Genomic DNA, 13,268 nt, shown 5'->3' with positions numbered 1-13,268 from the left:
GCAGACGCCTCAAGCATACAGATGTTCTCGTTATCGATGAAGTTAGCATGGTTGAAAACTTCCACTTCGAGCGGCTAAGCGAGGTCATGAAAGCGGTTCGCGATGCGGAAAAGCCCTTTGGAGGAGTTCAGCTAATTGTCACCGGAGATTTCCACCAGCTCCCGCCCGTAAAACCTTTCGAGTATTGTTTGAATTGCGGGAACGAGCTGACTAAGGATACTGCGAAGGATATGTACACATGCAGGAAACATGGTTCATTCTACGACGAGGACAAGTGGGCGTTCCAGAGCAAGGCTTGGAAGGACTGTAACTTCGTTTACTTCTCGCTGAAGACAATCCACCGACAAAGAACCGACAAGAAGTTTATAGACATCTTGCAGACGGTCCGACTAGGAAATAACCTAACAGAAAACCAAATACAACTACTCAAGGACCATCATTGCACCACAGAAGGTGCCACCAGGCTCTACGCGACCAGAGAGGAAGTACGTAAAATCAACCAGCGCGAATTTGACCGCCTTGATGCAGAATCATACACCTACAAATGTCGGGATGTCTTTGAGTGGAACGAAGCAAAACACCCACATCTCAAATATAAAGGAGAACGCTCGGAAGATGGTTGTCTTCCCGCACTTGACGAGCATCGGTTTGAACGCTATTTAGAGCTGAAGCTTGGCGCACTAGTCGTCCTACTCGTGAACCTAGACTTGAAGCACAAGCTCTGCAACGGCAGCCAGGGCATCGTCTGCGGATATGAGCCCTTCGATATGGCGAAGATTCCGAGAGCTAGGTATAAAAAGAAGGACGAAGATTCGTCAAATGCCATATATGGAGAGCACGCCTACATGAAGGAAACTCAAATTCGAAAATTCATCGATGGGGCTGACAAGAAAGTCTGGCCGATCGTTAAGTTCCACAATGGCGAGACTAGAACTATCTACGCGGAATGCTGGATTCATTGCCTTGGAAACGAGGAACCGTATAGCATCCTTAGCCGTACCCAGATCCCGTTAGCTCCTGCGTGGGCGATGAGTATACACAAAAGCCAATCACTGACACTTGATCGTGTCATAGTCGACTTATCGAGAGCTTGGGAAGAGGGCCAGGTCTATGTCGCCTTGTCGAGAGCGACGAGCTTAGAAGGCCTGAAAATTGAAGGAGATCCGAAAGGCTTGGCACGTGGCAAGGGTGGGAATTCCGAGGTGCGAAAGTTCTATAGGGAACATTTTGGGATGTGAAACTACCAGGTCTTTCTGAGTTCAAAAAGCTTAGGTGCTGATATTAGGACCTTAAGAACAATGCGATGCCTACATGGATAGGTCGACAGCTCATTTCATTCAAGCTTCCCCGTGCAATAAAGAGTACAAATAAATGATCTCTCATGTTCATTCCTATACATCATACTATTCCTCCTTTTCATCTAAGAGGCACAGTTGCGAAATTATCAATGTTCAAGTGTTCATGAAGCTCCTGAATTACATGTTCAGGGGTAAATCTGATTAGTCAGCAAGAAAAAAGATTGTCCGGATTTTCGAGATTACGCATCTATATATATAGAGTGGATATGTATAGACATGCTATCTCGATCCCTAATACACATGAGTAAGTATTCATATATAGCTTATTGGCATTCAGTCGCAGAAACCGAATTAAGAGCGACCTGATAGATTCCTTGTAGTCACGGAGAAACTACATGCCTAGAACTTCATGAGGATACCACATATCCTTATCAGATTTGGAATTCCCACCCTAGCACGCGACTGGATGGTTACATCTGAGTATGGATTAAGGCGAGCATTTATCCGGGGAAATAGAACCTCATATTACTAGATTGAGATGGCAAACCACACATGATTACATAAGCGCCCCTTTTCACTGCCAATCCCACTCGTTCAAGGCCTGAGCATGACCTTATGTAGAAATAACAGTTAATTCGCTAGGTTTTGACACAGAAGCAACTTATTGTTGCCTGATTATCGATCAAAAGTCTCAACATCCCATTTTCTTCGCCTGAGATTACCACATCCCAAAGGCTTATTTACATGTAATTGTCTGCTTGAGCATCAATCGTCATCGTTACTGTTGAAATATCTCCCACCGCCTTCCTAGAAATTAACAATCCAGTAGGACTATTTGGTGAGATAGAATGAGGATTGATTTGAAATGTATTGTCGCACTCGGGGGTTCTCGAGCTTCAATTCCCCACGATTTCTTACGGCGTACAAAAGCCGATTCAAACTAGCGGCAATACTCGTTGTTCGTCATAACCTTGAGGATAACCCGAAAAAACGCTTGCCCATGCCTAAATAAAGAAAACATGTGGCATGAACCATTCGCGGTTCATCGTTCCCCACGGTAGACAAGGGCCAGGGGGTGATCTCGGCTATATTCGCCATATTAACCGCCGATCGTCTATACGACGACGCCATCGACAGCACGGCATCGAATATGCAAGACGGAATGGAAAAGGAAAGCCTGAGGATCACGGTGGGAGTACACGTTCGCCCGGCTATGTGCTGCACGAATTTTCCTGCGGACTGGTTTAAATAGAGGACGGGTCTGCCGCATGGGAGCGAAGCTTAGGGAAACCTTTTCCGCTTGTTGTGCTACGACATATCGAAACGCTTGTCGGCTTCGTCTCTCAGGATGCAGATAACCATGCACTCGGCCGCCGCGGCGGCGCTGCTGGCGGCAGGCGCTCAAGCATTACTGCGCTTCTCGTGCTCGCAGCTCGTCGTCGAGCGCCTGGACCCGCTCGTCAACCCGGGCGTCGTCGGTTCGCCGCACGTCCACCAGATCATCGGCGGTAACGCTTTCAACAGTTCGATGGACTACCCGCGGATGGACATTCCCGGCGAGGCTACTTGCACCACGTGCACGTTTGCCGAGGACACGTCGAACTACTGGACCGCCGTGCTGTACTTCCGCGCCAGGAACGGCACCTACAAGCGCGTCCAGCAGATGGCCAACTCGGGCTTCGAGGGCGCTAAGGGCGGTATGACGGTTTACTACACGCCTAGCTACAATAACGCCAAGGTTACTGCTTTTAAACCTGTACGTTGCCCCTTCATAGATATTACCTACACAGGTAGGTACACGGAAGTAAACTTGAAAGTTTCTGACAACGATGCTCAGGGCTTCCGTATGATCGTCGGAAACCCGAACTACCGAACCGAGGCGGAGGCCAAGAAGTACCGCCAACTCACCTACACCTGCCTGGAGACCATCCTGACCCGATCCGGAGAGACCATGGACATGCCGAAGAAACCGTGCAAGATGGGAATCATGGCTAACATTCGTTTCCCCACGTAAGTACTTCCTTTTCTAGAATAACCCCCCTCTACCCACTTTCCCCAAGAAAGGGAAGGGAGATGAGCCGAAACCTCTACAAACACGCGACGACACGCTAACACCCCCGCAAGCTGCTGGGACGGCAAGAACCTCGACAGCGCGGACCACTCGAGCCACGTGGCGTACCCGGCGAGCGGGACGTTCGAGAGCGGGGGCGCGTGCCCGTCGACGCACCCGGTCAAGATCCCGCAGCTCTTCTACGAGGTGATCTGGGACACGCGGCCGTTCAACGACCCGAACGACTGGCCGGCCGACGGCAGCCAGCCCTTCGTCTGGTCCTACGGCGACCCCACCGGCTACGGCAACCACGGCGACTACATGTTCGGCTGGAAGGGCGACGCCCTCCAGAAGGCCATGGACCAGAACTGCAATATCGGATGCCCCGCCCTGCAGACGCAGTCGATTGCCCAGGCGAACCAGTGCAGCAAGCAGGTTACTGTTAATGAGGATATTGATGGCTGTGAGTGATCTCTCTCTGTTTCCTTTCCCTATTTCCCTGATCGTTTTTATTGCCCTCTTTCTCTTGTCTGTCTGTGTGTGTATGTATGCACGTAGTTTTTGGAGAACCGTTTCTAATGGCTATATCACAGGGCTCACGGAACTCCCTGGCGGAATGCCTGTCACTGGTGCTGGCGGAAAAGTTCTATATTAAGCACATATTTAGTTAGATCAGGGTGTATATGAAGAGTGAATTAATAAAGACCATAATGAATCACGCAGAATGCAACGCTTAGACCTGAGGTTTGTGGTGTTAGGAAGGTGTCCAGTCCGCCTGCTAAAATACAGGACCCTCCCCTCACAAACCCCTATTAAAATGTTATCGCTACCCATAAGATGTGCTCAAGTTTCTACTCCAACCAAAGCAATCAATTCCAGTGCCAATTCGCTGCAATATTACGTATCCTAAGAGATCTCATTTTTGAAGAAATGGGAAGAATCGCTTTCGAGGTCCGAGTTTGGGGCTGGTACATGGATAACACTCGCGGTGTGGGTCTCTTTCCGGACGTTGAAAGGAAGAAGCCTCTCGGATAGAGACAGGGAGCCAAGGGACTGGAGGCTATGCATTAGCTGGGATATCACAAAACAAGTGAGCCATAGGCTTACAGCTGTAGTCGTCGCTCATCTTCATCAAGAGAATGTCCCATTTCCAAGAGGCAATCGCATCAGATTCACAGAGATCGCCCTCCCCGGTAACGGTGCAATCGTGCATAATCATGGCATCCCACGAATGCCTAGGGGTAAATGCTTCAGGGCCCTTGAAAATCTGGATCTTGTCCGCGCGAGTCGAAAGAGTGCCCCAGGACACACCATAGCGAGTCGCGGCAAAACTGGAGAGGACAATCTTGACATCAACTATGAGAATGTTAGTCGAGGAGGGTGATAAATCGAAACGAATGATTACCCTTGACGTGATGCTTCTTCAATGCTTGAGGATAGACAAGATCTTGGGATATTGGGAGGCCATTGGCTTTCCCACCACATCTTGATACGATCATCTTGCACAAATTGTCGTTTTCTGACGTCCATTGTATTTTCTAGAGATGGTTACAAACTAGCTGTTTGGGTGGGAGTTGATATACGTACGCTGTCACGCATAATGTCCTCGCCTGGTTTCAAAAAGGCCTGTATGCAAGTTGAGTCAGCTCATCCGATCATCGCAGGACAGGATTCAGTAGCATACAATCCTGGCGAGGTGGCAAGTCCCCATGTACTTTGTTATGTCGATGAAGTCGGCGGAGGTGCCATAGAGGAGGTTGCTGTCTCTGAGACCAAAAGGATCTCCTGCCCAGTATTGTGGATACCGCCTCAACTTATTCCTCATCTTGAGGAGTATCCGACCTTCGCGGCCAACGTGTTTGTGTCCGAATGGGGTTGGGCGTTTGGGGGTTCTTTCCTCTCCAGAATCGGAGGATATGCTCGATATTGATGCTGGAGCCATGATCATATGTATGGGAACTGATGCGTATATATCTATTAATGGAATGGGTGCTTGATGTACAATTAAACACTGCCGCGAGCTTCGGGTCGGCAGTGGCACGTCATGAGAACGCGGTTCTTGGGATGAGAATTGGAAAATGACGCTGTTGCAAAAGTTGGGTTCAGATATTCAAATAATGCGCCAGGCTCTGAGTGATATAGCTAGGTACCTAGGCACATATTCAGTTTCGAAGAAGGCGTAACACAGCACGAAGTTGGGTCGTGAATTCCCAGGAACAAGGTGCTATAGCTCGTAACAAGGTAGGCAGGTGCAATGATTAACATTCCACTTTTTCTAAAATGCATTAGAACATGGAGGAAAGTCAATACGAAGCTAGGTAGCTTTAGTAACCAACTATAAGTTTAGTTTAGGTATTTCTAAGTTTTGACATACAATATAAAATGGTTAATGTGATAGAGAAACTTTTGTAGAAACTTACCTAGGTAACTATGAAGTGGCAAGTGTAACTCAACTAGCAAAGGAGGTTCTACTGGACCACTCTTGATCTTGGTGATATTGTGAGCACAGGTATAGATTGCTTTATCTTAATTTCTTATAATTTTCATACCGTTAAGTAAGGGTTTAGGAAGGAAGGCAATTAGGTATTTGTCTATCCACCAAGCGTCTAATTAGTAAAAATATGCTACGGCTTGACCTATATTTCTAGAAAAACTTACATAATCTGGCACAGACACTGAAGAAACCGTATTTACGAATTGTCCTGCCTTGGCTGCCTTGTATCTTGACCCAAGTTGAATGCTACTATGCCAGGTTTTCAAGGGAACAAATTGGAAATATATACCGACCTTAAGCTTGGAATTATCCCTTTCGTCGGCATAAGACTATTAGTCTCAATAAAACCGCTAACTGTACATCAGCGATAGCGCAAGCTTTCTAAGCCTGTAAGTGTTGGTGCTCTTACAGTGATCTTCAGAGGCGTCGAAGTTGGAAGCTTTTGTGGGTGCTAGTGGAGTTTAAGGGTTCCTAGAAATACAGTTACCTACCTAGTAATTGTGTAGTCTTATGCCAGTTAATGGATTATGCCGAGAGCCTTCTTGGTCTATAAATCCTAACCCTATCCCTAGCCTCTAAAGGTTACTTGATTATCAATAGAAGCTAGTTGTTAGCATTGGAGAACTCAAATTGGTATGTGCTTGGGTGATGCGAGGGTTGAGTAGTAGCTCCAGGTAGTTCTAGTGGCCGTGGTAGTTATAGATGTGCTGGTTACACATGGGATTTCTTGCGGCGGCTAGCTGTAGCGGTGTATAGCGTACATAAGAAACAATAAATAGAGCTGCTAGCCGAATAGTGTGATAACAAGCGAAGCTGAGGCCGAACAAGCGAGACGACAAGGATTAATTGCCCATGGCTTACGCAGTATGCGCAACAACAGGGGTTAAAGGAGAACATGTAGCGAGACATCATACCGAACCCATTTAGAACATAAAAACGTGATGCCAAGAAGGAATAAAAAGGTTACACCCGAGAAGATTATTTACATACGTCGTTTTACCTAATTTCCATATGTGTTTTGTATGGACCCTATTACACCCGTTGTGATGGACACGGGCCACGATCGTGGTTCCATGGTGGTTTGTTAAAATCCGGATCCAATGTCCGAAATTTTGACGATTAGCGTGCGACAATTCCCTTAACTTTGCCGACACTAAACACGATTCCGAAATCTATAAATTGAATCATAGTTAAATACCTAGTTTCTGATATTGGATATGCAAGTTCAACAGAATAGGATGTACTACGTAGGCCATGGCTATGTACCTTTAAACGCAATCCCGTCTCTAGATCCCGCCTGTGTAAGGTTGTATGTACCGTCGCAGCAGGCGCGATGGTCCCGAGATCCACCTGCACGTTAAATAAACCTCAGCCGCTAAGGCTGCTAGGGCATCGTCACGGAGTACGTACCCCATACATATGTACTTTCCCACTACAACAATCTTTTGTCATATTGAATCTTGTTCATCGTTCTGAGTCGTGCATGACCAAGGACAATACAACCTCGGTGTCCAGGTAGCAATATGGAGTTGAAGCGAAAAGATACCCCGACGCATCCGCACAACGTTTCTTTTCACGTCAGAAAAGGATAAAGCCTCGGCTCCTGAGCAACCCTTGTTCGGTTTTTGTTGCGTTCTCCGCAGAACCCTCAGTTGCATCCCCATCATGATTTGCGGGGATTGCAACCCCGAATGAGATTCCATGGCTCACTCATTCGTCACAGCCACTTGACTTGATACCCTGCGTCGGTAGGTAGGTAACTGGCCCAGAGCCAATGAGAGAGTCCTCATAGCGAAGGGGGTTCTCAACATTGGCCTGCTACCAAGCTGTCTGCTTGGGCATGGATGTGATAGGAAACACGGCAAGTCCACGCCGCATCCGAGCTGCTGAGACGGGCTCCGCACTGTGACGTTGGGAGCAGCTCGCCTCTATTCACCCTTTTCAGTGGGCATTCTCCATCGTCTTTCAATTTGTCATCCACTATCACAGAGCAAATTAATACCACAAACACCTAGGAAGTTTGCAGGCAAATAAAGACTGCGACGACATCGATTCCTATCTTTGTCTTGCCTGAGGTCCTGTCCGGTATTAAGAGGCTTGAGAGACTCATCATCGTTTCAAGGTCCGATTCACGCCCTCGCCACCGCCAATCCTACCTGTCTCCATCATGACAATTGAATCAAGATGGTCGTCTCCAATGCTCAACTGCTCTTTGCAGAAATGGGTGTTCGGGTCTTCATTCGGTCCTCTCCTAGACACTCCTCAATTCATCGACGCTGATCGCCCGGAGACTCACTTTCTCACACAAACCGATTATCGCCTGTGGGCGAAACGACTGGCCCTGGGACTGACGCGAGCAGGCCTCAAACCAGGTGATCGCGTTCTCCTCTTCTCCGGTAACTCAATTTTCACACCGGTAGTATTCATGGGCATCCTTATGGCCGGAGGCGTTTTCACTGGCGCCAATCCAAGCTTTGTCGCGCGCGAACTTGCTTATCAGGTAAAAGATAGTGGCGCCTCATTTTTAATAGCTGGCGACGCTAGCATGGAGATCGCGGTAGAAGCTGCAGCTCAAGTAGGTCTGCCGAGGAGTCGGATATATAGCTTTGATGCGACGGCGCTCGACCCGGAACCAGGCAAGGCACGGCTTGGAACACAACACTGGACAGTTCTCCTTGCTGCCTCGGAAGAAGCGGCCAAGTTCGACTGGGTTGAGCCTATTGATGCGAATAAGCAAATCTGCGCCCTCAACTACAGCTCGGGAACGACGGGCGTGCCGAAAGGTGTCGAGATCTCGCATTATGCCTATGTGGCGAACGGGCTCGGTGCGAGCTTTATGGAACGTTTAGACTCCCAGTTTGCGGAAAAGAAGAAGCGAGCCAGGCGACTAGGCTTTTTACCGATGTACCATGCGTACGGTCAGACGTTCTTCATCTCCAACTACCCGAGGGAGGGCATCCCAGTTTACATCATGTCCTCGTTCAATTTCGAAAAGATGTTGCAGCACATCGAGAAATTCCGCATCGACATTCTCGTCGCCGTGCCCCCCATCTTAGTCGCGCTGGCTAAGAGCCCTCTTAGCCGTAAGTATGACCTCAGTAGCGTCGAGATTATTGGTAGCGGTGCCGCACCACTTGGAACCGAGGTTAGCGAAGAAGTTGCCAAGCTGTGGCCACCAGGTGCTATAAAGCTGCGTCAGGGATGGGGCATGACGGAGTTGACGTGCGGCTGCACATATTTCCACCCCGACGAGACGAATAAAACAGCAGCAGTTGGTGAACTGTTACCGAACTTCAAAGCGCGGATCATGAAGATCGATGGTTCAGGAGAGATCACTAAAGCGAATGAAGCGGGTGAGGTATGGATACACGGGCCAACCCTGCTAAAAGGCTACTGGAACAAGCCTCAGGCCACCGCTGATACTCTTCATATCGACGCAGATGGTACTCGTTGGCTAAAGACCGGAGACATTGGCTACTTTGAGAAATATGAGCCAGGCGGGCTTTTGCACATCGTGGACCGCATCAAGGAACTCATCAAGGTGAAAGGCAACCAAGTAGCTCCGGCCGAGCTAGAAGACGTGCTTCTGGACAATAAGGGCGTCGATGACGTAGCCGTGGTGGGTGTCACGATTAACGGCGAAGAAGCCCCGCGCGCGTACGTCGTTGCAAATCCCAACGTCAAGCAGACGGAACAGGATATTGCTAAGTGGATGGAGTCGAGGGTTACCAAGTACAAGTGGCTCCGTGGTGGCGTCAAATTCGTCGACGCTATTCCTAAGAATCCGGTAAGTGTAACGACACCGACAAAATCAGACTGGCGAGAGTTGACTAACGATTTACCCTTTAGTCCGGTAAGATTTTGCGTAAGATACTTAGAGATCAGGCCGCCAAAGAAGTTGGTGATAGAAAACCGAGTTCGGCGAAGTTGGCCTAGAGCAGAAATGATAGAATAGGGTCTTGGAGAAGCTGGGCTCTAACTATTTCCCCATCAGCATGGCGCGAGCGGTGGACGATATATCGCGATCTCGCTTTTATGGTACATAAGGGTTCCTTGATATTAGCGTTGTCTAATACCGTTCAATTGATGAGTATTTAAATTAGCCAGGTAGGCTTGGGCGTTGAAAGCTCCCAGGAAACAGCGCGCCGAGTCTCCAATGTTTCGAATTCATTCCTGTATATTCCATGGATTGGTACAGGGGACTTCCGAATGCTGCGCTCTGTAATACGAGATTGTCCCCGCGCTGTACTACAAAATTAAGTGAGATGTACGACAGCAGCATAACCTTAGATAAGACTGTTGAGGTCCTCGAAACTTGGGAACTTACACGCTTTTAATGGGTCTTTCGCACGAAGCCTCCCTTCATTAGGATGTTCGTCATAGGCCCCGCTGGTTGCCACGATATACGTCGGTAAGCTTACTTGTGCATTTTCTTATCGATGATACGTTAATCCCTTTTAACTAATTTATTACATGCTGAAGGGGTCCGTTTTGGGTGGAAGGATATATTACCTTTACACCATCGGGTATAACGCCTGTCTATCAACCAAGCCCTCATCATCGAACCAAACCCGGAGCGCCTGGCCAATGCAATTCCCAGTATTCACCATCCCGCCTATCTAGTAATACAAATGCACCCCACATTCCTCTAGTAAGTAATCGTCACCGTCTTATTGCAATACCTCTCCTCCCTCCGCAGGACCAAATTCCTCGCGACCCACTTCCCCGCGTCCTCGCGCGAGATCGTGTACCCTATGGCTTTCGACTCGACCCCCTTCACCGGATCCTCGATCCCGACCCGGACCTCCCTGTCCGTCTCGCCGTCCGTCAGCAGGCTCGCGCGCACGACGATGAAGTCCTCGCCGCTGGCCGCGAGCGCGTCCTCCATCGCCCGCTTGTCCGCGTGCGGCACCTTCAGCACGACGCCGTAGAAGGGGACGACGGGCAGCGGCGTGTCGCGCCCGAAGCGCGACATGCCCGTCGTGCTGCACGCGATTACGTGCGGGCGCCCCGTTACCCCCTCCTTTCGCAGGCGGGAGAGCGCGGAGAGAAGCACGGACATGCCCTTCTCGCATACGTGCGGGTCGTCCAACGTCATCTTGGACAGCACGAAGGCGCCGCCGATCGTGGACACAACCACGTCTACGAGCGCGGTCTCCGACGCCTTCAGACACCGTGACACGGCTGCGATGTCGTGCGCGTTGCCCTGCACGACGACTAGGTTGGGCGTATTGTCGAGGTCGAAGTGCGCGCCCAGCTTGGCCGGGTTCCGGCACAGCGCGATGCACTGGTGGCCTGCGGCGAGGCAGGTCTTCAGGGTCGCTAGACCCACGCCGGTGCTTGCGCCGAGGAATGCGATTTTCTTTTGCGTCATGGCTTCGGTGGATTGGTCTATTTTCTTTTGAGGCGAGAAGAGGAATTTGAGATCTAGATGGTGAGAATGTGATGTTTTGCTTGATAGATAGCTATATTGTGTCGTAGCCTCTATAAGAGGAAGGTTGAATGCATCTTATACATCTGTACTTCTCGGTTGGTGACTATTTCCAATTGTCATAATCCATCATAATGGATGAGTCTGAGGCGTCGCTACGTTATCGCTAGGGTGTCGCTTTATTCGCGGCAGCTAGCGGCGAGTTTTCGCTCTTTTCTCGCTGCAGGTGCGGCTGACTCGGGGGCGCAATTCCCCCGGTCTGGTTTGGCTAAGGGCCGGGAATTAGCCTTCACTTGGTGTACTATGCGAGATGAGGACGACTATCCATCATTACTAATCAAAATTGGCTTAGCTAAGACTGCAACCTCAACCTGCCCGCAACTACTGTAGTGCATAGTATGCATCTTCGTAAACTGTTTAGCCTTTTATGTCGATGCTGATGTCTTAATTATATTTATATCGATCGATAATTCAAGCTCTCTCACCTGATATCAAGAACATGGTTGTTTTGATCATGAGCATTTTGACTACCTATCACGTGATCACCCTCGACGTCAACATCGTCCAGACGCGATAACCTTCCAAACAAGCTGGGAATTCCAAATATCAATTGTTCATAGTTAAAGTCACTGGAGTGCGAAGCCTCTGCAGAATTGACCGGATGTTATAAATAGGAGGTGACATAATATTGACAACTGCCTCGGCATTTGAAGGGAAATATTAGCTGCTCCGTCGAGAGTTGGTAATAAATAAGGAGGTACATATATTTGTATGGAGATCTGCGTGCGAAGAAGGCATTGTTGACGTGCACTAGAGATAAAAGCACAAAAAAAAAAAAAAAACAACGGACTCAGATGTGTGTGACGGAACATGAAAAGTGCACGAGAAAAAAATACAAAAAAGCTCAGCGGAATACGGAAGCTGTGGTCCTCGAATCACCGAAGTCCGCCATACTTCCCCAGCATCGGCCCGATGTGGAGTATTTACCGCCTACGAAAAACCCATCATAGTATATAGAGGCAAGGTTTTTACTGACCTACACTTCCAACCGTTGCGCCACGGGGCCCATCGTTCACGCAACTATCGGAAGGCACTTGTGGCCGATGACTGACATGGGAATTATTCTATTACTTAACCCTTGGTTGGGACAGTGTGTGGTGAGTCATAGATCCTGGGGAGCACGTTGCTACGATCAACCTCAGGCACGACTGTCCTTACGTAGTCTTATGATCGATCTCCCTACCTTGAAGCAAATCATCACCCCAACATGTGCAATAAATTCTACTCACCTTATGACTCCATTCCTAATTCAGCAAAGCCTTGACCAGACTCCCGAACCTAGTTCTGTTGCCATTCGACGTCACGGCGACGTACATCGCTAATCCTCTCCTCAGGCTCCGTTATTTACTCTACCCTTAAGGAGCCCAATGCGTACTCCGTACTTGCTATCCTACGACAGCACCTATGCGATAACTTAGAGCCGGTCGGCGAGATCCAACTGCGAGTCCATGCTGATTTATTGTTGACAATGAGTATGGCTGAGTCTGTCTCGCAAGTATCTCTGTCGACGCCCGCATCTACACAATCTGATCAGATGATACGCATGCTCCATCTGCGAGACCAAGAAATTTGGCATTGACTGATTCCTCATCGGCAAAAACTCCTCGACGTCCCATGCTGGTATCTTTACAAGCGACACCTTGAGCCTAAAGTCCCGCGTCTAGCGACACGAATACGTTCGCATAGCGATCGTAATGAGTTCTTCCGGCCCTTTCCTCTCGGCCTCCTGAGACCCGAACACCAAGCACATACCATCAACTACCTTGAATCACGGGGTTTCGACGGCTCAGCCAGCCTCTAAGGAATCTCCCTCTCACTCGGCCCTGTCCCTTACCAGCTTACATACGTACTCACGCCTTTCGCATGGTACAAGTATACCCGCGTCACAAATGCCAAGACCGTCAATAGGCCGTACTTGCCAGATACAATAGTAAT

General features: G+C 49.0%; 4 protein-coding genes across 4 annotated transcripts; 2 read left to right on the top strand and 2 right to left on the bottom strand.

Moving 5' to 3' along the window:
• Window positions 1-2,538: 2,538 nt before the first annotated feature.
• On the top strand, window positions 2,539-4,094 carry F4807DRAFT_396141 (uncharacterized protein). Its single transcript, XM_047995952.1, has 4 exons — window positions 2,539-3,054; window positions 3,136-3,308; window positions 3,423-3,811; window positions 3,942-4,094. The coding sequence occupies exons 1-4, from the start codon at window positions 2,647-2,649 to the stop codon at window positions 4,001-4,003; spliced, it is 1,032 nt and encodes a 343-aa protein (XP_047856131.1). The 5' UTR covers window positions 2,539-2,646; the 3' UTR covers window positions 4,004-4,094.
• F4807DRAFT_396161 (uncharacterized protein) lies at window positions 3,789-5,563 on the bottom strand. The gene is made up of 5 exons (XM_047995953.1): window positions 5,033-5,563; window positions 4,936-4,974; window positions 4,754-4,886; window positions 4,456-4,704; window positions 3,789-4,401 (listed from the first exon to the last, which is right to left on the bottom strand). Exons 1-5 carry the CDS (start codon window positions 5,294-5,296, stop codon window positions 4,265-4,267), a joined length of 822 nt encoding a protein of 273 aa, XP_047856130.1. The 5' UTR covers window positions 5,297-5,563; the 3' UTR covers window positions 3,789-4,264.
• Window positions 5,564-8,009: 2,446 nt separating this feature from the next.
• Window positions 8,010-10,307, top strand: F4807DRAFT_473077 (acetyl-CoA synthetase-like protein; the record flags this gene model as incomplete). Its single annotated transcript, XM_048003069.1, has 2 exons — window positions 8,010-9,629; window positions 9,692-10,307. 2 exons carry the CDS (start codon window positions 8,010-8,012, stop codon window positions 9,776-9,778), a joined length of 1,707 nt encoding a protein of 568 aa, XP_047856129.1. The 3' UTR covers window positions 9,779-10,307.
• Window positions 10,245-11,553, bottom strand: F4807DRAFT_418433 (NAD(P)-binding protein). The gene has a single exon (XM_047997310.1). It carries the CDS (start codon window positions 11,214-11,216, stop codon window positions 10,491-10,493), a length of 726 nt encoding a protein of 241 aa, XP_047856128.1. The 5' UTR covers window positions 11,217-11,553; the 3' UTR covers window positions 10,245-10,490.
• Between the last annotated feature and the right edge of the window lie 1,715 nt (window positions 11,554-13,268).

The sequence above is a fragment of the Annulohypoxylon truncatum genome (assembly GCF_022578515.1).
Source record: "Annulohypoxylon truncatum strain CBS 140777 unplaced genomic scaffold F4807scaffold_9, whole genome shotgun sequence".
In the NCBI taxonomy this organism is placed as follows: domain Eukaryota; kingdom Fungi; phylum Ascomycota; class Sordariomycetes; order Xylariales; family Hypoxylaceae; genus Annulohypoxylon; species Annulohypoxylon truncatum.
This window is presented reverse-complemented; position numbering and strand designations above follow the sequence as displayed.